We start from the raw sequence: 27356 nt of genomic DNA on the forward strand, positions 1-27356 counted from the left end.
TTACTATAAAGGTCTTTATAACACATTTTTACTTTCCTACCACCAATGTCCTAGTAGGGACTTGGAGGCTGGACCATTGGATGTGGTATATGGACACTTCATCAACCTGAGAGTACAGCCTCTGGTGTTTCATCACTTCAGGGAATCGGGAGATTTGGGAATGGTTTTCCTTCTGAATTGAAGAATTCTTTCTGGTCCCATTTTCTCTCAGTTCTTTTACTGTTAGAAAAAGGACCAGAAATTAGGGTGAAAGGCAAGCCAGAGCTTGTCAGTGCAGTTGCCACAGTAACAAAGATAGGACTGCAACAGAATCTAAAACTGTGGAATCTCCTGCATGAAGATCTGTTGAAACACTTTCAAAAGAAGGAAGATTTTAGACCTTTTAAGTCTTAGCCCAGCCTGAGTTTAAACTGTGCCTTTATTTCCTGCCTGCTTCCATAACTCTTCCCTGCTCAATAAAAGCAGCTTTCGTTTTCTGCCTGTTTCAGAAATTGGCAAAATTTTCTCTCAAAGAGTCCAATAGTAAGTATTTCAGAGTTTGCAGACCAGACAGTGTCTCTTAGAGTGATCCAACTCTGTCAGGTGGGTGTGGTGGTGTGCCACTAAAACTTTACTTACAAGCAGGCAGCCACAGCCCATAGTCGTGTTTTTTTAAATTAATCACTTTATTGGGAGGCTCTTACAAATCTTATGACAATCCATCATTCAGTTGTGTTAAACACACTTGTACATGTGTTGCCACCAACATTTCCAAAACCATTTCTTTCTACGTGAGCCCTCTTTTTCCCCCCTCCTTCCTCCACCCTCCCACCCTTGTGAATCCTTGACCACTTATATATTATTGTTGTTATTTCATGTTTTATACTGTCCGTGTCTCCCTTTACCCACCTTTCTGTTATTTGTCTCCCGGGGGGCGGGCTATATATCCAACCTTGTAATGGGTTCCTCCTTTCTCCCCCTTCTATCCCATCCCCACCCCACCTTCCCCCTATCCCCATGATATTGCTACTCCCAATACTGTTCCTGAGGATTTTATCTGTCCTAAATTCAGTGTGTCGAGAGCTCTTATCTGTACCAGTGTGCGTACTCCAGTCTAGCCAGATTTGTAAGGTAGCACTGAGTCATGGTAGTGGGGGTGGAAGGAAGCATTCAGGAACTAGAGGAATGATGTGTGTTTCACCGGTACTATACTGCACCCTGGTTGAATCTTCCCTTCCTGGTAACCCCTCGGGGGGGAGGGGCGGGGATGTCCAATCATCTACAGATGGGCTTTGGGTCTCCACTCCAACTCCCCTCTTTCATATCGATATAATTGTTTGTTTTGGATCTTTTGATGCCTCATACCTGCTCCTGTTGACACCTCATGATCACACAGGCTGGTGTGCTGCTTCCATGTGGGCTTATGTGCTTCCCTGCTAGATGCTTGCATGTTTAACTTCAAGCCTTTAAGACCCCATATACTACATCTTTTGATAGCCTGACACCATCTGCTTTCTTCACCACATTTGTTTATGCACCCGTTTTTCCTTCAGTGATCGTGTCAGGAAGGTGAGCATTTAAAGAGAGCCAGGTTATCAGAACAAAGTGTTCTTGTGTTGCGAGAGGCCTTGAGTAGAGGCCCAAAGTCTGTGTGCTCTCTTGATACTTAACATCTAAATCTATGTACATTGGCCTCTATCCCTTTCATGATAATTAACATATTTACATGCTTGTAGCTATACCTCTATAAATAAATAACTTGATTCCTACGTCTTTCCTCTAATTCTTTTCACCTTCCTCCTATCCCAATATCATGTACACCCTCCATTTGGCTCTCAGTAATTCCCCTCAGATATATTACACTTTATCAAACCCCCCCACTAGGCATTATATTCTCTCCTCACCGTCAATTTTAGATCTCTTGTTGCTTCCTTATCCCTCCATTTGTTGACTCCATACTCCCGCTTCCTGCCCCCTCCTCTCCCATGTCCCCTCAAACCGTTGGTCCTGTTGTTTCCTCCTCAGGATTGTTTGTCCTGCAAAGAAACCAAGTCCCTGAGGAATCCTGAAAATAGACTGACTTGGCAGACAGGGCTTGGCACTTTATCAGACTTGTAAGGAAAACATATATACGGGTCAACAGACAGACCTGGAACTATCTATTGGTGGTTTTTTTTGTTTGTTTCATTTTGTTTATTGTTTGTTTGTTTGGTTTGGTTTTGGTTTTGCTTTGACTGTGCCTTGCTGCTTCAAGCAGGGATATTGTCCCCAGGGATTGGTAGGACATGATGAAATCCATTCTCTCTCTCTTTCCCTCTTAGTTTGCACCCATGTGGACTGGACATACCTGCCCACTCTCCCCGGGCTGTATCTTCAGTGCCGTCCTCTATATTACCTTCTTCTGGATCAACACAGCTCAGCTTGGGCTAGGGCCCCATCATCCTCTCTGTTAGTTCACTGTTCCATGCCAGTTTATTGCCCTCAAGGCTTAGTGCCTTGAGATGGGGCCTGGTCCCTCTCTCCCTTTCCTGTGGAGACATAAACAATGTCTTTCCCATGAGTGTATTAGTGCTCTGATCCCCCGTCACCCATTTTTGTTTTATTTCCCCTTTTCTTTTCCCCTACTTTTTTAGTTGGCTGCTTTATGCATACAGCCTATAGTTTATCAACCTCTAATCTATTCAGCTCCTCACCTCCCTAACATTTCCCTTCACAAAAGTGAGAGTAAAGAGTGAGGGAAATTGATTACCTTTCATGGTTTAAAAAATGTGTATGGTAATACCTATAAGCCTATTATTAAAAGTTCTAACTATTGAAAATCAGCACCTGGATTGGGGACAAGATCCATTCATGACCATTTGTGTTCCCCACCCCCTTCTGTGTTTTATCAGAGATGAGTTTTGGGGCCTGGCACAAGAAGGGGCCAATAGGAATCTGACAGAAATGCCAAAGAATTGATCTGTCAATACTTTTTAATGGGAAAAATAAAAAGACAACAGATAAAACAAAAGTAAGGAAAAAAGGAACCCAATAATGTTGATTAAAATTCCCCTCCATCCCTTCTGCTGTTCCAGTCCCATTCAACAGATTATAAATTAGAGTGGATATGGTTACAAAGCAAGACAGAGTTGAGACTCCTATCTCCCCTCTGATGCCTATACTGTTCCATACATCACATTCCCTTAGGGTATACCTGTGTCCCTCAGAGGCTGAGGAGAGAGTAGGTGAGCCCTGTATCGTCCCAGGAGCCTGAGGAAATAACTTGACCCAGAATATCACCAGAGCATCATCATTTTCTTCTTACCTCTTCATGTTCCCATCTTCCCTTGGGCTGCTGGAAACCTCAATGTTCCCGACTGCCCCCAAGCTGTTAGAGACAGGCTGTGCTTAAAACTGGAAGAGTTCCAGCCTTGGGTCCTTAGAGAGTACCTCAAGGATGCTGTCCAGCTCTTGACACCCATCACTGACCACCTGGAGAGTGTTGACCACCCACAACAGGCTGCCCTGCCTCCTGAACCAGGGAGTCACATAGTCACGTCTCCTTGTGCCCTTCAGCCAGAATCTCAGTGCTGGCTCTTGGGGGTGCAGGGCCAGGGGGTAGGGTTCTGAGAAATCTTGAGTTCTCCTGAAGCACCTGGGTGTCTGTTTAGTTCTCCGGATGACTGTATAGCCCAAATAGTAAGAAAGTAAAAAGGGGTCCCAACAGGTAGGGTTTGGGATATAAAACAAAAACCAACAACCATGGATTCCAATTTACAGTGAGCCGATGGGACAGAGTAGAGCTGCTCTGCAGGGTTTCTGAGGCTGTACGTCTTTATGGGAACAAACAGCATCCTCTCTCTCCCATGAAACAGCTAGCTGGCGGGTCAGCCTGGTGCTTACCCCACGTCACCACCAGAACTTCATAGGACAGGTGAACGTTTGTTTCTCTTAATGAGGAACGATGAGCCAGCTGAACAAAAGAAGCATCATTTACTTCACACAGTATGATATTCTAATGATGCTTCATTCTGCACTTGAGTCTGTCTGGGAAGGTCTGGCTGCAGCAAGGCCTTAGATACGAGTGATTTATTCGTCTCTGCCTCCTTCACTCAGATTTTCTCCTTTCAGCTATTCACTATCCATCTCTGGAAAGCCTGGTTTCTGTACAGGCGCTTGCCCTGGTAGCTTGCCTGGAATACATTTTGAAGGATTAGTGTACGTGGCATGGAGACTGGCCCCTGTGCCTGGTGCACCCTGGTGAATATTCATGTCGGCACCTGGGAGGGTTATTTCTAAAAAGGCAGCTGACACAGAATACATTCCAAAGAGGGAGTGTTTTTCTCTTGTCTGACAGTCCTTCAGCCAAACAGATGTGAGGGGAGGGGGATGAGACTGTAATCCTGGTGAGTGTTCAAGAGACAGGAACTGCTTCTTCGCATCTTCTGTCGCCAGGGACAGATTACCCAGCCAGCAAGGTAAGCACAGCTTCACCACGTGTGCGATTGTTCACCACAGATTAGTGAGCAAGTACAATCACACCCATGCTTACCTTGCTTCCAAGGTACTTTGTGCTTGTCAGGGATTGTGGATTTGAACAGAGGCTTTGGTTCTGTAGGAAGATGCTGTGGGGTTGGGAGAGAGGCTGATGCCAGCCAGACCTGGAATATGAATCTTTGATGTGGTCGAAAACAGTGAAAATAAGTGTTCACTACAGATTAGTCAGGGGCGTAAGTGAACCCACGCTCATCTTGCTTATTGAGTAATCTGAAAGAGCCCTTAGCAGTGAGGAGAGCCACAGCCCTTTCCCACATGGAGCGTGTCCTGGACCTCGACACCTGGGGAGAACAGGACCGCTGACCCCAGAAACTAAATGGCAACTGCCTATTTCACCTTTTGTCCTGTAACCCACATAGGTTTGGTTTGATCATGGCTGTTTAGCAGTTAGGAAATTCAGAGTTATTAATGTTCATCTGAAAACTTTTGAATTAAAACTTGTGATCCTAGCTTTGAAGACCTGGATCAAGAAAACCATACTGAGTGGCCAGTGATCAAAAGAATTCTATTGAAAAACATAATTAGCCATTTTCCCCTCTAGCCATAACTTACATGAAACCATGCTTCCCCCACCCCTTGCTTTGTGCCATTTTTCAAAAGATTTACCACATAGTTACATATTAAATTGATTAATTATCATTTGTTTATCAGAATTTATCATCATTAGGATTTTCACCTTTAGACATTTGTGAAGATGTTACTATTATTAGTCTCATTAATGCTGCCTTTATTTTAATGGAAAGTTATGTACCACATGGAAGATTATGATTTATCAGACACTTCAAACTTCAAATAGAATAATGTGCTCTAAGTGCTTGAATTTTATAGCACTTGCAGCTTACTGTAGTTTTATGTTTCTGTTTTACCATTTGGTGGTTATCAAGTGAGGAACCCCAGTGGCACAGTGGATAAAGCATTCAGCTGTTCAAACCCATCTGCTGCTCTGAGAGAGCACGGTAATGGCAGTCTGCTTCCATGAAGATTGACTGCCTTGGAAATCCGGGGTGGGCAGTTTTACTTTGCTCTGTGAGGACACTATGAGCCAGCTGCAGTAGGTTGCTTATCGCGTGAAAGCCTTTACCTCATTAAGCATGTTAGATTTGCATATGCTCATCCATATATTTAAGATAGTTCGATACATGAAAGCCAAAATAGATAACCCTTCAGAAACAGTAGCAGGAGTAATGATTCCCTGAGAGTATGGGAAGAGAGTGGGAGTAAATAAGAGAGGGGGAGAAGAGGAGGGATGGGGAGCTGATGATTGTATATAACCCCACTCAATGGGATCCAACAACAGAATTGTATGTGACTGGACAGAGGATTATGTAAGATATGGGGGGGGGAATAATAAAGGTTCCTTGGGTGGTATGATGGGGGCCGGGGAGGAGACAAAGGGGAGCTGAGATCACAGAGTTCAAGAATAAAGAAAATGTTTTGAAACGGATTGTGGTAGCAATTACATAATACTGCTTAATGTGACTGAATGGTGGAATGTTGCGCCATCTGTGAGCGCTCCCAATAAAACGTTTAGAAAAAGACTCTCGTGAAGGAAGTTTATCAGAGAAGGTGAAGGTAAAGATAGAGCCGAGTTGTACTATGCGGGGCATGACATAAGAACAGCAGTGTAGACACTGTGGAAGGATTCCACAGCTCCTCCGTCCGGACAATGAGCAACAGCCCGCGCAGGTGGTGCTGCTGAAAGGGAGGTGGGGCTGAATGGGATGGGCAAGTGTGTGACAGTCTTTTTCAGCAAGAGCTTCAGACTCTCTGGAGTGTGCGCTGTGGGAGACAGAGGATGATTTAAAGCTGGAGCAAAGGTTGGAGCCCAGATCATGATTTGGGTGAAAAGGTCAGTCTGATAAGAAAGAGGAAGAGGTATAGAAAAATAGTACTGTGTTGAGAGAGACTGAGAGAAGAGATTTGGTGAGAACAAAAAGAGATTCCATGCTTGAATAAGAAGAGTTTGCCTTGTAGTTGATCCCTGCTGGAATGTCCTCTGGTCTGTAATATTCAGAGCCCAGCCTTCCATTCTCTCTCTTTAGCACTAGCTTGAGAGAATACAAAGATCTGTCTGTAGCTAAATTGTGAGTTCTCCCACAGACACAGGTTCCTGTGAACACTTGACCCAGGGGAATAGAAAGGAGCCGAGGAGCTTATTAAATTTGTCTTTGGCTCTGCTTCTTGGTGCTTTGTAGGCTGTGTGCATGTGGGCATGTATTAGCATGTGGCCAGAAGAGGGGCCAAGATCATATGCTCCAGAGATGAAACCGCAACCAGAGTTGATACATTTCCTAAATTATCTCTTAAATGAGACTCTTTAAAAGAGCATGGAAGATAGAGGTGGGGACTGGCCGGGGTTGAATGAGTGGGAACCGTGAGTGGTTTAGGGTTGAAGTGCAATGGAGTGTGTGGAACATTAATGATTCTGTCTACTGCTGAGCTTCCTGGGCTTTGAGATGGGTGATGGATTTGCAGGTCTCGCTCTTCTTCCCTACCCTACCTGCCCTGCTCCCTACATGTCCTTCCATTTAACTCAGTAGAACTTATGATGTGTAAGGGACTTTACTGAGGGACCATGAGGAATACCAAGGCCCTTAACATGGCCCCTGCACTTCAGAAGTACCACCAAGGTGGTTCCTCTGGATTGCAGTTGACTGGAGAGAGGTCGGGGAAAGTATTTTGGAGGAAACCTGTAGGCATGTAACTCTGCTCTCCCATTTGTTGGATGAAGGCCCACTCTGGGACCATTTTACTATTCAGAAGTCATAAATGTAAGTCAAGATCGAAAAAGTTAAAAAAAATTTTTTAATCAGTTAATTGGGGGCTCTTACAACTCTTGTTATATACCGTACACCAATTCTATCTGACATATTTGTATATTATTCCATCATTCTTTTCTAGACATTTATTTTCCATTGAGCCCTTGGGATCAGCTTCTCTTTTTTTCCCTTAAGTAAAATCTTTAATACTTGTTTTCAGATTAATGAGCTCTTAGCTCTACAACATGCCTACTTCTTTTCACCCTCCATATAATTTCACAGAACTGGGGGCAAGGGGCTGAAAAACCCACACAGCGACACACTGCCTTTGTACAGCTCTTCACAGAGATCTTCCAAACACGTTAGCCCCTAACAGATCTCTTAGCTAATGAAGTTGAACGTGTGCTGGACTTAATACCCAGGAAGCTGAGCCCTGTGGTATGGGCAGGATCAGTCTCTTGCACATCCTTCTGTGATTCTGCTGGCAAACCAGATGGGGCGGCTTCACAGACCGTGTGAACACATCATGAAGAGGAAGCTGCTGAGATCAAGGAAGATGGCCTTGCTGCGGAGAGGGGAATTGATGATGCCCGAGTTAAACACAGGGAAAGATCTGTAGAAGCTGCATGCCTGTTTGGTGTTGCAGTGCTGAAAAGGTCTGTGGCTTCACCTGTTACACATAACAAGAACATTTGAATGGATCGCAGCATTTTTGATGCCAACATCTTGCTTAAGGAAGGGGCCCTGTTGGAATGGATTACCTTGGAGAAGAGAAGAAAATAAATTTTTCCATGATCTTTTGCCTGGACAAGGTTTTCTCATACGTCCATTGTTTACTACATTTTCATCAATTTGGACAGTGTAGTATGAAATCTTAGTCATACAAACCAGGGCCACCAGTCTGTCCATCATGAGGTGTCATTAGGACCAGGTAACAGGCATCAGAAGACCCTTAACAAACAAAACCATATGGTTGAAAATGAGGCGGGTCGGAGCAGAGACCCAAAGCCCATCTGCAGACAAGGGAACATCCCCCACAGAGAGGTCACAGGGAAGGGATGAGTCAACCATGACACAGTAAAGCACCGATGAAACACACACTATTCCACAGGTTCCTTGAGGCTTTCTCAAACACCCCCCCCCCCCACTATCATGACCCCACAGGTAGAGATAAGAGCTCACAATACACGCAACCCAGGAGCAGGAACGGGAATAGCAATACCAGGATGGGTAGGGAGAAGGGGAGTGGGGGGGGGAAGGGGGAACGAAACGTAATGATCGACACACAACCACACACACACCCCTCCAGGGGGAAGAACAACGGAAACCATGGGGGAAGAGAGACTGTGGCCGGTGTGAGATTTGAAAATAATTATAATTTATAATCCATCAAGGGATCACGAGGGTTGGGGGGTGGGGAGGAGCTGATACCAAGGTCTCAATAGAAAGTAATTTCAATAGAAAGTAATTGTCTAGAAAAGAATGATGACAACATACATACAAATGTGCCTGATACAATTGATGTGTGGATTGTAAAAGAATTGTATGAACACTCAATAAAATGATAAAAACCAAAACATTAAAAAAAAAAATCCAGGGCCAAAGTGTATTTGTTAAAAGAAAGGGTTCACCAAATGATTGGATCATCTGTTAAAGATTGTTTAGGTGGTGTTTAGCCATGTAAGAAAACTATCCAGGTAACTTGGAAAGACAGGTCTGCAATTAAAACAAGAAATGTGTTGATTATGATTTTTATGTTGTTGTTTGCAAATGTGATAATGTATGCAGAAACATTTAGAAACCGTAAGGTCTGTGGGAATGTGAGGTGGGATTGTGATTAGTTGCTCATCGTGCGTTCCACACTCAGTACTTATTAAATATTACATTTGCAGCCCTGCTGTTTGGTAGCATGGTGATAGCTTTTATGATGCCACATAAAACTCAAAATTTAAAACTCCTTCCCCTCAAGGAGTAAAAAGAAGGCCTCAATTAGCTGTTACATGTTAGAGGTTGAACATTGTCTCGGAGTTTTGTTTCATCCAGCTCTCTGTAGTTTTATTTGGTAGCACATCCTCCATTGATCGTGCTCTACTTTCCAATAACTCTCCTGGATTATACTGAGATTTGACAGGGAGAAAAAAATCAGCCTTCCTTGTATTCTCAGTCCCTTTCTCTAGAAGCCAGCCTACAGAGTGGAGCCCAGATGTATACTCTGCCTTTTCCACACCCCACTTTTCCACCCTTCCCCCACTTATTCGTTTCGTACTGGGGTTACACTAAGCACAGAATCTGCGTGTGCCAGGCATCATCTCTGCGTGCCAGGCATCATCTCCGCGTGCCAGGTATCATCTCCATGTGCCAGGTACCTGAGAGTCTAGGCTTCTCTTTTCTCTGGACAGCTGAAAGCAGACATTGTTTGCCATTCTCTCTCTCCCTGTCTTTTTCTCTTACTGACATTTAATTCACATACCATACAATTCAACCATCCCATCACATTCAAAAGAGTTATACAGTCATCACCACAATCCATTCTAGGACATTTTCTTCTTTCTTGTCCTCACTGTTGTTAGCCCTCAACCCTCCCTGCCATACCTCTAAGAAATTATTATTCCTCTTACTACTTCTATAGATCTAGTGTCTTCCTCTCTTAAGGAACAACCCATCTATGTCCCATATATAGGAGATTTTACAGTATCAGTATGTATACTTCCTGATAATGTCTGCATAATGTATTTCCCAAGAACTCAATCCATTTCTAGTGAGCAGCCTGTATTTCCCCTACCTTCTGTGAGAAGAAGACTGGTGTCCCCTCTGTCCCTAGAGGTCATGACCCACTTAAAGGCAAGGCTTCCTTGATGACAACCTCTCAGGAGTTCCCATGTCTGGAATCCGCAGGGTGACCACCTGGTCCACTTCACACACCTCTAATAAAACATTTTTACTTGGTCCTAGTCTCCTGCCGAGAATTTCGTTTTGGGTTTGCAGTTCTCCAACAGCTCTGCTCAGCTTGACTTTGCTTCCCACCTGGGGATGAAGCTACATAATCGAACCTAGCGACAGCTGACAGTAAGGATCCTTCTCATCTCTGGGAAAATCCCAATGTCTTGCCAGTGAAGTTGTTTCTCTGGAGCTCTATTAGTAATTCCTTTTGGCAGCTGTTACAGGCTCCTTTCTGCCTCATGGTAGCACAGATTAGAACAGCGCCTCTAATATGCTGTTTGTCTCTGTCTGACATCCTGAAGTGAGAACTGGACATGTGCTAAAATTTCCCTTCCCTGATCACATGTTCTTAACCAAGCGCCCTCAAACTGCGGCCCACCGAGCACATTTATCCGGCCTGCCAGGTGTTTTCGCCCCATTTGTTTTTATACTTCAAAATAAGATGTGTAGTGTGCATAGGAATTTGTTCATAGTTTTTTTTAAAAAAACTATAGTCTGGCCCTCCAATGGGTCTGAGGGACAGTGAATTGGCCCCCTGTTTAAAAAGTTTGAGGATCCCTGGCCTAAGCCATAAGCGGCGATTTTATAAAAATGATTGAGAGATTTCTCTCAGAAGGCAAGGACTAAAGCTTGAGTGGCCCTCATAGGGACTGAAACCAGATATTGGGTCTTGTCAGGAGCCCAGCCCGCCGCCCCCCCGCCCCGCCCCCACTCCTGTGGTCACGCTATCCTCACTGCAAATAGCTTTCTTTGCTTCTTTGTGCATATGATAAAAGAGAGTCACCCCAGATTATTCTGCCTGCATTTTCATCAGGGCCAGTGAAGGTAGCTAGAATGCCTATATTTAACTTTCTGAGAAAGGATGTCTGAGTGGTGCAGTCTAGACCCTGGGTCTTCCTTGAGTCCAGTCAGTAGAACAGAGCTCACCTCCACCTCAAGGCTGGGCTAGGCTGGGCTGGGCTGGGCTCGAACTCTTGGACGGAAGAGCTCCTGCATCAACCAAGAGCTTTGGTGGGCCGATGTGCCGTCGAAAATTTGTACTGGGTGTTGTCATTGAGCATTATCTAATGTAGGAACTGGAGGAGCCCAGGACAGGATCAAATCCAGACCTTTTATTCCACAAGGGTTTAAAGTACAAATTCAAGGACTCGTCTAAGATAGCGCTACCACCACCACCTCCCAAAAAAAGCAACCTCCAAACACCAAACCGCTGCTACCAAGTTGATGCTAACTCACAGTGGCCGTATAGGACAGGGTAGAACTGTCCCATGTGTAGCCACTATTCCATCAAGGCTCCTGTCACTTAGTAGGTACTCAGGAAGTATTTATTAGATCATTGACATGGAAGAACAATCATTTTTGTAGAGCTTCGACAATCTGCAACAAAAAGATCTACGTTGAAGTTTGAGGTCAGGCAGGTCCTTGCTTTTGAGGGCGAGATTGGGAATGGACTGGTAAGAAAGCATTTCAGTGTCACTACTAACTTCCCTTAGTTGCCTGTTTCCACCCAAATGAGAGACATGTTGACAACAGCAGAAGTTGTGACCCAGCTCTTCCAGTGGAGACTCCCACAAATGTTGGACAGTTAGAAGACACAGGTCAAAGAGGCATGTGCTCCTGGCCTACAAGGCACTGGTTCAGTAGAGAGAGCTCTTCCTCTCAACTGCCCTAGCTCAGCCATTGTTCAGACTCTGGCACAGAATTAATCCATTAAGAAAGGGATAGGAAAAAATGCTATTCAAGACAACATAGTTTGTCATCACATGCATAATGCAGACTTCCCAATTAGAATGCTACAATTTGGAAACTTTCTTCACAGACTGATGAGAGAGCAATTATTTTAAAGAAGGGAAAACTCAGTCCACTGGGTTTGCCTCAAGTCACTTCTGACTCAAGCCACAAAGACAAGAGTTTTGAAAAACATATTCGCTATTGAATTTTGCATCAAAACACCAGCAAGGAGAGCAATTAGTTGCTGTAAACCAAACCCCTGGTAATCAATGGTATGCAGCCAGGCAGCGCATTTATGGAGGATGTAAGCAAAATCACATCTGCTAATCAATTTAAAACAACCTCCCCTCCTCCCCCCCAAAAAATCCAACACTTAGCTGCTTTTAAGGAACACTCCTTGAGAATGGGGAAGATGGAAGCGACAGTACTAGCAGGTATTCCATGCAGTGTTCATTAGGCAGAGAGGCCTGTGGCTTTAGCTACGCATAGACCCACGCTGCATCAATAGCTCTGGGCCCTCGGCCGGCTTTATTGCAGCTCCTTTGAAGATGGCTTCTGATGTAAGGGTGCAGGTGTGCGGGTGTGCAGAGGCTCCTCTCAGTTAAGGTCACAGAGAGTGTGTCTGTCTTGGACAAGCCCACTGGGCAAACAGGCTCAGCTAGATTAAAAGCCAGAATTACAGGTGCAAAGCGATAGAAGCCATTTTGCTGGCAGGGAAGGAAGTGAAAGAAGTTGGTGGGGTTTTCAGTTGCCCCTTATTAGAGCAAAATTCTTCTCCATGGGGGTTGGGGAGAGGCGGGGGGTTGAACCAACTTTTCCTTTATTGTCCTTAAGCTGCACTTGCTATTTTCAGTCGAATCAACAAAGGGATATTCATTTCTGCCTAAGCCTATATTTCCAGCAAATATACACCCAAACGCATGCATGAGAATCCCTCTTAAAAACCCCACAGTGTAGGTGAGACTGAGCCCTCCCCTTGATATAACATGAAATTGTCAACACCCCTTTTCTAGCTAGCAGTTGCCATGACCTCACATTGCAAACTCCCAAACCTATTGCTGTCAAATGGATTCTGACGTGTGGCCTCCCCACATGTGCAAAGTAGAAATGAATTCTAGGGTTTTCCTGGCTGTGACCATTCAGATGCAGATTGCCAGGCCTTTCTCCTGCAGCCCCTCTAGGTGTGTTCAAGCCACCAACATTTAGGTTAGTAGTTCAGCACATAATCATTTGCACCACCCAGGGCCTCCTTACAAGCCCACAGGGACTCTTTGCAGAAGAGAGAGGTGATAGATATCTCAACCAGTACATGCAGCTATACAGGAGGGGGAAAAATCAGGCCAGGAGAAATTATTGAGGTAAAGATCAATGGACTAAGCTAATAAAAATTAATATCTTTAGCATACAAACTGTGATAGGCCGTAGATTAATATCCTTTAATAACAGAGGACATTTTGTACGTCACCTACAAAAGGATAAACATACCATAGAAAATGGACAAGATATTGAATTTCACAAATAAGTAAAGAATTACAATGAAAATGAGGTCTGTGCCTGCAAACATGGCAGTAGTTGTAGTTAGCGCACACTCTGGGTGGTGAAGCCTTCTCACACACTGCTGCTACAGTCGCCAGCAAGTTCACTGGGACGCATGGTAACCCCATATATTGTCAGTCACTGGCTTCTTCTACTTAGATTACTTGCCCTTTTTTCTTCAGGGCCCTGGGTGGACCTGAACCTCCACCCTAATGGTTAGCAGCCTCGTATGTCAACCACTTGTACTCCTGAGTATAAATTAGTAGAGGCTTTTGTTTTGGACAGTATGCTTATAGACACTTTCAAAGGCAGTAGTATTAAGTTTATATTAAGGATGTTCATCACAGCATTTTCATAACAGTGAAAGATTGTAAACTACCTAAGTATCCTATGATAAGCTATTACGTTATAGGGTATCCATATAGTAAAATAGTAGGAAGCCAATAAATACGTTACAGAAGAACATCTGATGATACATAAAGATATTCATAGTAGATTTGAAGCAGCAAGTTACAATATGCATGCTGTGAATGAGTTTACAAAATTGTGGGAATTACAGGTGCTTTTCATTTTAAAATAATAATGTTCCTTTAAAATTAGAATACTTTATAGAATAAACTAGTACAACTTAAAAATTATTTTAGTATGTATGTTTACTGGTAGTATATTTACAATACTTACCGTAGGTATAATTGATCTTTTTCAGTTTCCTCATATTCCAGATCCTCAAGGCAGTCGTTTTCCGTGAAGTATTTTGATTAAATTCTATCTCAAAAGGGACTGGTTGTTTTATTTTGGATAGTCTGATGAGAACATTAACTCATGTTTCTCCAGAGAATAGAGTATAGGATGAACCTGACCTTCCCTAAATAATCCAAAATCCCATTGGGAAAATGGCACTAAGTTGTCTCCCAACAAACCTATAACTAGGACTATTAAATGAAGAAAATGATTAATTAAATTAAATATTTTCTGGTTTTCTACTTTGGCCAGGTTATGAATGATTTCAGCATAGAACATATATCATGAACAGAACCCTGGAGTTTGGAGTAGAGTTTTTAAAAAGAGAAACCTAAAAGGTCTTTCTTAAGAGACTTATAATCAAACACAGAATGAGACATAGAAGCAAAAAATATGCTTTAAACAATTGCTCATAATGCAAAATTGATCAAAGATCTAAATTTTAAAACTGAGACACTAAAGCTCTTTGAAGAAATCTTCATGACCTTGGAATGGCAGTGATTTCTTAAACATGCCAAAAGCATGAGCAGCAACAACCAAAAAAAGAAAGATTAGACTTTGTGTGAGGCCAGGTTGGCTAGAGGAACAAATCAAGTGACACTTGTGTAGGAAAGGGCTTTATATCAAGAAGTAAATATATATCGAGAAAACATTCCAGCCTAGTCCAGTTCTAGTCCGTAAGCCCAATACTAGCCCATAAGTCCCTCCAGATTCATGTAGTCACAAGCAATGATGCAAAATGCAGGAAATCACAGGTTGGTGGGTGCAAGGTCTTGTGAATTCACTGCCAATGGCAGAATCACAGGGAAGGTCTCAAAGTGGCTCACCAGTAGGAAGGTGAAGGCAGAGAGAAGGGGAGAGGTTCCCAGAGCCCCCTTATGAGAAGTCCATGCCCACAAGCAGTCACCATTAGGCTGTGACCTGTTTGACAGGCTACACTCCACCCCTACCTTTCATATATCTTCAAGTCGACATGAAATTATGTAACTACCACAGACTTTAAACATTTATACAGCAAAGCACATTATCAAGAGAATTAAAAAAACCCACAGAATAGGAAAAAACACAGTTTGCAAATGATATATCCTATAGTAATTTAATAACGGATATAATATGCACTCCTGCAGCTCAACAAAGAGACAAAAAACCCATCTAAACAATGGGCTAAGATTTGAATGGACATTTCTCCAAAGGAGGAAGTATCCAGATGGTCAATAAGTACTGATAAATGTTTGGCGTGATTAGGAAAATGCAGATCAAAACCACAACAAGATACCATTTCATACCTGCTAGGACAGTGGTTCTCAACCTTCCTCATATTGTGGTGACCACCCCCAACCATAAAATGATTTTTGTTGCTGCTTCATAACTGTCATTTTGCTACTGTGATGAATTGGGCAACCCCTGTGAAAGGGTTGTTTGACCCCTAAAGGAGTCGTGACCTGCAGGTTGAGAACCGCTGTGTAGGATTACTAAGCAATGGTGAGGATATGGAGTAAGAGGAACCCCTCCTCTATCCACTGTTGGTGGAAATTTAACTCGGTGCAGCCACTGTGGAAAACAGTTTGATAGTTCCTCAGAAGATTAAACATAGGATTACTATATGACCCAGCCATTCCACTTCTAGGTAGATCCCCAAAAGATTTGAAAATAAAGATGCAAACATGTGTTCGTTGATGTTCATACATGCATTATTCTTAACAGAACAGCCCAAAAGTGGAAGCAACCCAAATAGCTATCAAGAGAAGGATAGCTAATAAGATTGGATTTCTAGGTTTGATTATGGTCTTATGGAATATCTTGGTTAATTGGTGTAGGGTTTTGGAGTTCATAAAGTTATGGTCTACATCATTTGGTGAGTGGTGTCTGTGGTCTTTAGAGCTTCTGAGCAGCCATCTAAGATACAACTACTGATTTGTATTCATCCAAAGCAACAGAGAAAGAGGGAAACCAAACTCTCAAAGAAGCTTGTCTACAGGACAAATAGTATGCAGGTTTCCTTCTACTCTGAGACCAGAAGAACTAGATGATGCCTGACCACCATTACCTACTGTTATTATCGTCAGCACCACAATAGCCTGACACCGATAGGAAGAAAAGGTGAAACAGAGCCTCACATTCCTAAAACAACCTGTGGTAGGTACATAATTTCATGTCAACTTGATAAATAAGTGCAGGGTTGGAGTCTAGCCTGTCAATCGGGTCACAACCTGGTCATGCCTCCTCTTGAGTGTGGCCTTCTCATGAGGATTCTGGGAACTTCCTCTCTTCTCCCTGGAGGTGGACCACACTCTCTTTCTGCTTCACTTTGCTGCTATTGAGACACTCCGGAGAGCTGGAGAAGCCATGTGGAGACCCATACCAGTGCTGAAATGCTTCCACTGCCATGGGATCCACAAGACTTCTCACCCACCAGCCTGTGATCTTCCTGCATTCAGCATTGTTGTGAATGGCTGTGTGAGTCTGAAGAGGATTTTATGGAGTAGAATCAGATATATGGGCTAATATCAAACTTGACTGGGATGTTTTATCAATATACAATTGCTCTTTTTCTGTATATACACAAAGGGGCTCAAAAAGTTGTGGAAAATAGAATTGAAAGAAAAAAATTTTTTTTTTAAGAAACAACAACCATTCTTGAGCATAAGCTCCATCAAGGGCAAGACGCCTTTGTAAGCAATCATACTAGCCAATTAGTCCATCCCTCAAGAGCTGAGGGTCCTAGGAAATTAGTCATGTCAGTCTTTTTTTCTATTAACTGAAGAAAAATGGGTACTCTTTAAAGATATTTTTTAAGAGTGCGAAACAAAAAAAGAAGTCACATGGAGCCCAATCAGGTCTGTAAGGGGATACCTAATAAATTCCCATGAAAAATCTTACAAAATTGTCCTTATTTGATGAGAGCAACTACCAAAATAATTCTTGTGGTGGAGAAAGACTCACTAATGAAGATTTTTCAGGGCGTTTTCTGCTAAGACCTTGGATAACTACTTCAGAACACTCACAGTAAGCAGATGTTATTGCTGTCTTACCCGCCAGAAAGTGAATAGCAAAATGCTGGAGCAGTCTCCAAACTGACTTTTGGTCTTGACCAAACACCTTCCTCCCACCTCTTACTAGCCATTGATTCTTTGATTGTGCATTGTCTTTGGGTCATACTGTTAAAAATCGTGTTTCATCTCCTGTTACAGTTATGTGATGCAAGCAGTGCTTCAATATCTTGCTCCAACATTCTTCAGTCAGAATTGTCTAAGCTGAAATCACTTGTGATGTCTATGGTGCTGGTTATTATTTCTGCTGTGGTTAGTCTGCTTCAATTAGGGCACAAACAAGAGTAATTATTTCCTTCCAAATTGATGTGGATGGTCTGCTGCAGGCTTCTTCTTCAACATTGTCTTTACCCCTTCTTAAAATGAGTTAAGAATTTGTAAACTGCTGGTTTCTTTGAGGCATAAACTGTTCAAAGAGCATCAGTGGTTTCATCATCTGTCCACCCAAGCTTTACAATAGATTGTTTTTTTTCTATAATTTTAGAAACATTCATATTGCTCTGATAGGAGCTCTTATTCATCCCAGTGTCTCAATGTAGAGCCTGTTAGTATGAATGTATTGTGATGCAAACATTTATTAAATTCACACATAATTTTTTCATCAGACACATTGTCCATGAACTTTTTGAAGCTGCGGTGTGTTTGGGTGTCTCCTGCTGGTACATTTTGTTAAGCATTGAGCTGCTAACCGAAAGGTTGCCTGTTTGAACCCACCAGCCATTCCACAAAAGAAAAATGAAGCAGTCTGCTTCCATAAAGATTTATAACTTTGGAAACTGTAGGGATCAATTCTACTCTGCCCTGTTATGAGTTGATATCTACTTGATGACAGTAGCTTGGGAGATATTAAAAAAGTTACTCATCATAAATATAAATTAGCATAAGTTTACTACATAAAAGTGCTGAGAGATTCGAGAAAATGACTAATGAGGGAAATGATTCATTTTCTTATCAAACAGGCTGGTGTCATCTAAGAGTAGAATTACTCAATACTTAAAAACTGTATAGTGGAATTCTTGCTAATTCAATTCAGAGTACTTTGAGAAATTAAAGTCTCAGGTAAAGAAAAGAAAATCAGTAGGAGTTACCTGTTTATTCTTTCTAGAACCTTATAGCAATTCATCTACTTAAAAGATTAATCTGAAAATATTAGGTATCATTGGTCTAGTCATTGATAACAAACATTCTTACAATTGGAAACAGGAACAAAAAGGCAAGGGGAAAGGGCCATTCCTAATCCTCAAGTAGGTTTAGGTGGTGACACTAAACTGCACTTGTACAAAGGACTGTCATTGCTAACAGTCGCGAGATTAAGGGATAATAATAAAAACTGCTTTCATGGAGAGGGAGGCTACAGACTGTAAAATGTGACCCAGGTACCTCAATGGAGAATAACAAACATTTGACAGAAAGGTCACCAAAGTGGGCTCCAGGTCAGGACAGAGGGTTGGAGTCTATACCTGCCACGCTCTAGATATATAATTTAGGCAAATATTTAACAACCTTAAGCCTCACTCTCACTACCTATAATTTGGTGAGAGTAATAGTGCTTACTAAGAGGATTTGGGGAAGAATTTAATAAGATAAATTATATAAAGCGCTTAACTCAAGGCCTGCCTGGTACACTGTAAACATTAAGGAAATGATGGCCATCAGGATCATTATCATTGATGTTATAAATAATGTATTTGTTCAGCATTCCATCAGTGTTGAGTCTAGGTACAACACTGTTAAATACAAAATCCAGAAAACTAAACCAAACCCACTGCCACTGCGAGTGAATTCCAATGCATAGCAACCCTATTTAGGGTTTCTGAGACTTCCTCAGGGAGATCACTCTCCATCCTGGTTGGTGGAGGACGCAGATGTCCATGATCAACTTGTCAAATGCCTAGATGATCCTGATCCTGAATTGGAGGCCAACATTGTAGAGAACAGTGGTCTTTCTCCCTGTGGCACTCACTGTCAGAATAAGTGGCACATTTCCGGGATCCTCAAAGGTTCCTTCATGCTATAGCCCAACCACTACCTCCCTGAGAGCTCATCACAGTTCATATTTATGGCACCAGAGAGAAACTTTGTTTTTGAGCTTCATGTAAATGGAGTATAACCAATGTTAGTTTCTTATCTGGGCAGAAAAGAGGGAGAAAAAGAACAGGACCAGAATAATCAAGCTCTAAATATGAAGAACACTTTACTAATAATATATTTGCCTGTGTCTCCAGATAAGATAGTCTTATCAAAATTAGATTAAGCATGTTAGTAAGGGTCATGACCAATTAGAAAGCACAGATCCTCTCATCAATAGTGTTCCCAAGGAGGGTACTTTTGGTCAGTCGAGCCAACTGGAGATGGGAACTAAGCAATTAGGAAGGAAAATTTGGAAACATCTTCTCTAACCAAGCCATCTGAAAAGCTTTGTCATTTGGGGGAAGAGAGGCTGCCTGGGATTGAGTGACTTGTGAAATATGCTCCTAAAGGAGCAACCCTTTCTCTGTAGACTGATTCTACCTGTTCTCTTTGCACATTTGTTGGGTACTCACGCTCTTTCCCTAGATCATGAGCTGTGGTTGCTGGGATGGGCAGGCAGGCATAGACCCAACCCTACCTACTGCTGCCTCTGACCCAGCCTGTTAGAGCATTTGTAGCATTCTTGTTTTTCTCATTGTTCAGGTTACTGCTTTGGGACTGTGACGATCGAAGCTATAGCTACTATGTTGAAGTTTCCACCAACCAGCAACAGTGGACCATGGTGGCTGACAGAACCAAAGTCTCCTGCAAGTAAGTTACTTCCTTTCAGAGAAGTTTTCCTGTTGAAGAGAGTCTTTTCTATGGTTCTAGTGCAGCGGTTCTCAACCTGTGGGTGGCAACCCCTTTGGGGATCGAACGACCCTCTCACAGCGGTCGCCTGATTCTTCACAGTAGCAAAATGACCATTATGAAGTCGCAACGAAAATAACGTTATGGTTGGGGGGTCACCACCACATGAGGAACTGTATGAAAGGGTTGTGGCATGAGGATGGTTGAGAGCCACTGCCCTAGTGCATGTTCAAAGAATCTCTGAATTATATTCTGATTTAGAAGTTAAAAACATATTCCTATAATTCTTTACTTCTGTTTTGACTAGAAGTTAGATAAGAATTTACTTTATGTAGCTAAACAAGTTTTCTCTATCTCCTGGTCTGAATTTGACTCAGAGTTTTAGAAATATGTTCATATATACCTAAGCAGGAAAAGAAATTTTACTTGTATAAGTCTCTCCCTTCTCACCACCCCAAGCCCCACCACTCACCTTTTTCTCCTATTTTCTTACCTTCTTAGAAAAGTTGATACACACTTCAGTTATTTTTGTCTGGGACCCTGTTCTACTCCCCACTTCCACATCATTATCAGAGGCAGGTTTGAATACTCATCTGGTCTCAGTGTTAACCGGGCTGTTACCCAAACTCAGGAAAAGCATGTACTTTAGGTTCTCCAGAAGCAGACAAAGATTTTTAAACCATAAAGCATTGGGCTCACGTGGTTTCAGGGCAAGCTAAGAGGGAGGTTTCTGTGGAAGCCCTGTGTGCAGAGAGTTTATTGTTTTCGGGCAGAGCCAGATTCTCTGGGAAGCAAGATTGTAGCAAAGGGCCATGTTTCATAGTGGCACTCAGGATGGATTATTTAACGCAGTGTGAGCCTCTTGCTACTATTATGGTATGGCAATTATAACAGAATGTTTCTATTAGGGCATAGGCTCCCAAATTTATTTGGCCTACCCCCATGCCCCTTTTCAGAGAAAATTACTCAGTGTCCCCCTGGCATTTGTACTATACACCCCCCCCCAGTCCAGGATAAAGTATAGGTATCTGCTTTTGCAGCCCCTCTGGATTTTTCCAGTGCCCCTCTTGGGGCAATATCACCCATTCTGGGAAACACAGACTACTGCTGTACCAAGGCTAACAGTTTAGTGGCTTAGCACAGTAATTTAGTTCTCAGTCCACTAAGGGTGTCCCTGGATTTTAGGGACTTCCTGCCCTCTCTACAAGTGATTAAGAAACCAGGCATCTTTTATGTAGTTCTGCCATAGCCTAGGGCCTCTTTATCAGCATCTGCATCTAGCAGACAGAGAACATAGGGAAGGTGTGCATGCCTGCTTCTGACAAGCCTCAGCCGAGGTTTGGTGCACATCTCTTCAACTGCAGAGAGCAAACCTCATTGCCACACCTCGGTGCGAATAGGATGGAGAAACCTAACCAGGCTTTGGGCTAGGCTACCAGTCCCTAGTGGAGCCTAGCTTTCGTGGTCATCTCTCCCACAGTTTGACAGCAAACTCCCAATTATTCAGCAGCTAGCATGGACCGGGCAGTGCTGGTCTGGGGTACGTAGGGTTGCAGTGAGTGGGAAAGCACTCAGCACCACCCAACAAGAAGTAGCTTGACTGCGCTTTCACTTATTTTTTCTCACTTTGTGCTCAGTCAGAAACATCTGATGTAGATCATCTTCATTTTATAAAAGAGACATGAAGCTCAGAGAGGCTGTCTAGAAAAGGTTTAATGCAGGGCTCCTTCCATGGTGCCACATTGCCTCATCAGCTAAAGCCTTAATCATGTGGGTCACACCAAGCCAATGACAAACGGGGGTAATGGTAATGGAGAGGCTAACATTCTCAAGTTCTTGGAACACTTTTTATATAATAGGAAGTCTGTCGACGCCCAGGAACAATCACCATCTGTCTTTTCAGTGTGACTTCATATTGAGTACTAGCTCATAGACCCTCTTCTTGAAAACTCACTCCCACTACAGAATCTATTCTTCACCACCATCTCTTCTGTCTCCTCATGTATGTAACCTGCTTTAGTCGCCTCAGGAGCGAGAACTGATGCTCAGCTCTTTCTTTTCCTCACCCCTGTTGGAGATGTTATACAATGCAGCTTTGTAACAAGAACTAGTACATGTTGGCATATAATATGGAGCCCTGATAGTATAATAGGCTGCACATTCACTGCTAACTCCAAGGTCAGCAGCTTAAAACCACCAACCTCCAAGGGAGAAAGATGAGGCTTTCTACGCCTGTAAAGAGTTACAGTCGCCCCCACCCCCGGCCAGTCCTGGTGTTTTGGGGCTGGCTCAAGGGGAATCCCTCTAGGACATGGAGGTACAGGGAATGGTGTGACCCTTTGCCTCGGCATGCCTACACAGTAGTGTGTGCTGGGCCCCTCTAGGGTTTCCCATATGGACTCCAATACATTTCTTTCCTTTTGCTTAAGAAACAAAAACAAACCAAAAAAAAAGAGTTACAGTCTCAGAAACTCACAGGGGCAGTTTTACCCTGTCCTTTAGGGTGGACTCGATGGAAATGGGTTTGGAGTTGATGAATACAAGTAAAAATAATTGCATACTTAAATAGGTTTTTTTTCTTGATTCAAAAATCCATTCACTTGTTAGACTAGATCCTTTCCCAGTAGTTCTGCATTAAGTCATTAACACCTTCCACCTCCCTGCCCCTTTTTATCTTTGTTTCCATTGCTTAGTAAACGTAAATAATTTAGGTGTGTTTAACTTTGTATTTTAGCACTTAGATGCTACAGCAGCAAGTGTTCTACAAATTAATAATTAAATAATGTCTCAGAAGAACAAACATGAGTCATAACAAGAAGGCAAATGCTTGTTAGCCTTTTGAGAATTAATGGGACCAAAGGCTATGACTTGATGTGTATAAGCATACCCTGAATCTGTTGTGCATCCATCTTGAGTTCGGTCTGAAGAAATGCAATAGAAGATGTGCAGTTAATAAAAGAACAAAGCTATTCCTTTTTATCTTAATATACCCGAGAACAGACCTCAAAAGAAGTATCTGTTAATTTCAAAAACTGTAGCTTATGCTTTATTGAAATAAAGTGTGAGTATCATATTCTAAGTGAAATGAGATAGGGTCTTTAAAGATCACAACCCTGCCTCTTGATTGTCTTTCTGGGTAACCCAGAAATCAGAGGACAGATTTTTACTGTCCTTGGAAATGTCTCTAAGGAGCAAGAGGCTCCCTCCGAGTCATCCCTATCTGACACCTACAGTGGAAGCAACTTTACCTTCATCGGAAAGGGCCATTTTCTAAAGTAGGTAGCCTTGTTTTTGTATTGATGATTTTTTAATTACCTCTTTATTGTTATTATTGTAAATTATTCTTGTAGCCTTTAAACCCCAAACCAAACCCTCTGCCATTGGATTGATTCCAACTGATAACAACCCAAAAGAGTGTTTCTGTGACTTTAAACCTGTAGAAGAGCAGACAGCCACTCACCCTTCTCCCGAGAAGCAGCTGGTGGGTTTGAACTGTGGACCTAGAGATTAGCAGCCTAAGGCCTACCACACAGTGTTTCTTCCCAAAACCTCTCTTTGTAATCGTTGATTGTTTTTCTCTGTTGTTTTTTAATTGTTGAATCTGTGTCCTTACAGTATGATGCTGTTTTTTCATTATAAATGCAGATGGAAGTTGATTTAAACTATTCAGAAGAGTATAAACAGTGAGAGGTAAAATGTTGCTTCCCCTTCTTCTGTTCCATCACAGAAGTTGACCTTAACCACTTATTTTTCAGATTTTTAAACTAATTTCTCAGCTGTAAGCACAGTTCTTTTGTGACTCAACTTATTAACATATCCTTGCTCTAAACAAAATTAGCTCATTTAACCACTCCCCAGCTTTTGTTAGTTTTTCTTTTATTTGTGGTAACTAGCTTTTAAAATTATACTTTGTACTTAAATTTATATTATTTTGTGACACTATTTCTTGACTCCCCATCATGTTGCTTGGTAACAGACCTACTCCTTGTTGGATGTAAAGTGAGAGGAATGTTAGTCTAGGTATTCTACATCACTAAACTTATGTCCCGTTGGAAAAATTGTACTGTCTTCAGATCAGCTAGATTAGATCTTCATATACATACTCCACATCATCCCACCAATGAAATTGCTTTATATTAGCCAGATTATTATTTCCCTAGAGTTTCTAATTACCACTTTTTCCTGTTATGGAAATTTCCAAAGTCTACTGTTTGTTTCTTGATTAGTTGAATAGACTGCTACCTAGGCCTACTCTACAGCTGTGATTCTAAAATTTCTTTTTCTTTCCTGTTTAGATTGGTTCTACTGTCTCTTGGGTTTATTTTTCTCTTTGTGGAATAGGGATAAAAGGTTCAGTTCCCTTTCCTTTGCATGAGAAATTGGCCTGGGTTCAGTTACCTTTCTAGATTGATTCCCTGGACCTGATCAAAGGGGATGTCAGCTGTCTTGTTAGGCACTATCACTTGTGATAAAATTTAATCCTGATTGTTAAAATTGTGTCTGGCCTGAGAGGAAGATCAGTACCATAACTGGTAGGAAGTCATGGCTTGAGACTTCTTGAATGCAATCACTTTTGTAACTGGGCATGACCCTTCTGGAGACTTTGGAAATTAGGCTTTTGGGGTTGTGACATGAAATATTAGTTTCCATTTGGAATGTCTACCACGTTTTTTCTGTCAGTTTGCCCTACTTTGGTGGCTTGTATGTTGCTGTGATGCTAAAAGTCATGTCAGTGGCATTTCAAATGCCATCAGGGTAACCCAAAGTGAACACGTTTCAGCAGAGCTGCCACAAGAACAGACTGTGTAGAAGGAATAGACCGTCCATTTCAGAGGAATTAGCCACGGAAAACATTACAGATAGCATGGAAACACTGTCAGTTACTGGACTTAATGAATGCAAGCAGAATATTATAAGAGATAGTGACAGAAGATGAGCTCTTCAGGTTGGAAGACTCTCAAAATATGACTGAGGAAGGCTGTCAGTAATAAGGATAGTTACATAATCTGGTGTCAGTTTGGGACTGGAGAGGATTAAGAATGAAGGGGTGGACTCTAGTCTGTCAAGCCAAATGAGGCTTCTGTGTGGGCATGGCCTTCCCCTGAGAATTCTGGGAACTCCCGTATTTCCTCCTTGGAGGTAGAAGACACTGTTCTCTCTCTGCTCACTCCCTCGGAGACGCTCTACTGACAAGACCCATAGAACTATGCTAGTGCCTTGGGAACTGGAGAAGCCACCTGGAGACCCCTGCCAGCACTGAGATGCTTACAACGCCACTGGATCCAAAGACTTTCTACCCACTGGCCTGTGATCACCCTGCATTTGTCATCATTGCATGTGCTTTGTGAGTTTGAAGAGGACTTTATAGATTGATATTGGACATATGGGCTAATATTGGACTCATGGGTATGGACTGAACTGGCCTGGGATTTTTCTCAATATTCAATTGCTCTTGTATATAAACCTCTTTCTTATACACATGAGTGCCTATGGATTTGTTTCTCTAGTCTACACAGACTGACACAGTGACACACAGGTGGAGTAAGACCTGTGGGTGTAATGCCTCTGGGACTTTCACTTGCCAACGGAGCATGACTCAAATTGAGAAGAAACAGCTGCAAACAGTATTGAATAGTTGGAACTTGAAATATATGATGAAAGAACTTAGGAAAATTGGAAGTTGCTCAAAATGAAATAGAATGCCTAAAGATCAGTATTCTAGGTGTTAGTGAGCCAAAACAGCCTGGTATTTATCATTTTGAATCAGAGAATCTACAGTTTACTATACCATGAATGGCACAATCAAGAAGAATGGCTCTTTGCATTCATCTTTTAAAAGGACATTTCCAGATCAGTGCTGTCTGTGATAGGACATACAAGGAAATCCGATCAATACAACTATTATTCAAATTTATATAACAACCATGGAGGCTAGTGATACAGAAATTGAAGAATTCTACCAATGACTTCAGTCAGAAGTGGATTAAACGTGCAATCAAGATGCAGTGGTACGTATTGGTGATTGAATTGCAAGAGTTAGAAACAAAGAGGAAGGAGGAGGAGTTAGAAAATACCACCTTGGGAATAGAAACCAAGCTGGAGATTACCTGAAACAATTTTGTAGACCAACAACTTCATCAAATATACCTTTTTTTCAATAACACAAATGATGATTACATACATGGACTTTTCTAGATGGAATAAACAGAAATCAGATTGACTACATCTGTGCAAAGAGATGATGGAGAAGCTGAATATCAGTAGCTAACACTAGGCCAGGGGCTGACTGTGGAACAGACCAGTAATTGCTCTTGTATAAGTTCAAGTAAAGGAAAACACGTCCATGAGAATCAAAATATGACCTGAATATATCTCACTTGAACTTCAAATGCATCTCAAGAACAGATTTGCTTCATTAAATACGGATAGCAGGAGACGTAGTGAGCTGCAGGATGATACTAAGAACATCAACACGAAGAAAGCAAAAAGTCATTGAAAAGAAAGGAAAGAAGGAAAACTAAGTGTTTCAGAAGAGACTCTGGAGCTTGCTCTTACAGAGTAGCTAAGGCAAATGGAGAAAATGATGACGTCACAGAGCTGCACAGAAAGCTGCAAAGGGCAACTTAAGAAGACGACAAAGGAAAATATTGTTATGGAAGGACACAAAGGCCTAGAGTAAGAGCATTTCAAAAGCAAGAATATGCTCAGCAGGTCTTAAACTAAAAGAACCAAATAAAAATTTCAAGCCTCAAGTTACAATTTTGAAAGATCCTGCGGACAAACTATCGAATGATGCAAGAAGTATCAAAAGAAGACAGAAAGGGTATATGAGCAAGGATCGATGGCACTGACAGACGCATTGAAAGCATCGGGCAAAAACAAGCCTCCAGGAATTGATGAAAACCAATTGAAATGTTTCAACAGACCGATGAAGCACTGGTAGCACCCACTTATCATCTATGCCACAAAGGTTGGAATATAGCTACTTATCTAATTGACTGGAAGAGATCCATATTTGTACCCATTCCCCCCAAAATGTGACCCAGCAGATTGTTCAAATTAAAGAATAATATATATCATTGATGTCACATGTAAGTAAAATTATACTGAAGATTGTCCGATATGGTTGTAGCAGTATATTGACAGAAAGTTGCCAGAGAATCAGGCCAGATTTAGAAGAGAATGTGGAACAAGGAGTATCATTACTGACATCAGATGAATCCTGACAAAGCGGAGAACACCAGAAAGATGGTTGTTCGTGGTT

At 42.1% G+C, this 27356-nt stretch overlaps 1 protein-coding gene across 2 annotated transcripts in view; it reads left to right on the forward strand.

Moving 5' to 3' along the window:
- Positions 1-27356, forward strand: part of BTBD9 (BTB domain containing 9) — a 512908-nt gene that overhangs the window by 400158 nt on the left and 85394 nt on the right. For both annotated transcript variants that reach the window (XM_075555166.1, XM_075555167.1), the window contains exon 9: positions 19946-20053. In XM_075555166.1, the coding sequence (XP_075411281.1) occupies positions 19946-20053 (108 nt within the window). The remainder of the gene's footprint in view (positions 1-19945; positions 20054-27356) is intronic.

The sequence above is a fragment of the Tenrec ecaudatus genome, chromosome 7 (assembly GCF_050624435.1).
Source record: "Tenrec ecaudatus isolate mTenEca1 chromosome 7, mTenEca1.hap1, whole genome shotgun sequence".
Lineage (NCBI taxonomy): Eukaryota > Metazoa > Chordata > Mammalia > Afrosoricida > Tenrecidae > Tenrec > Tenrec ecaudatus.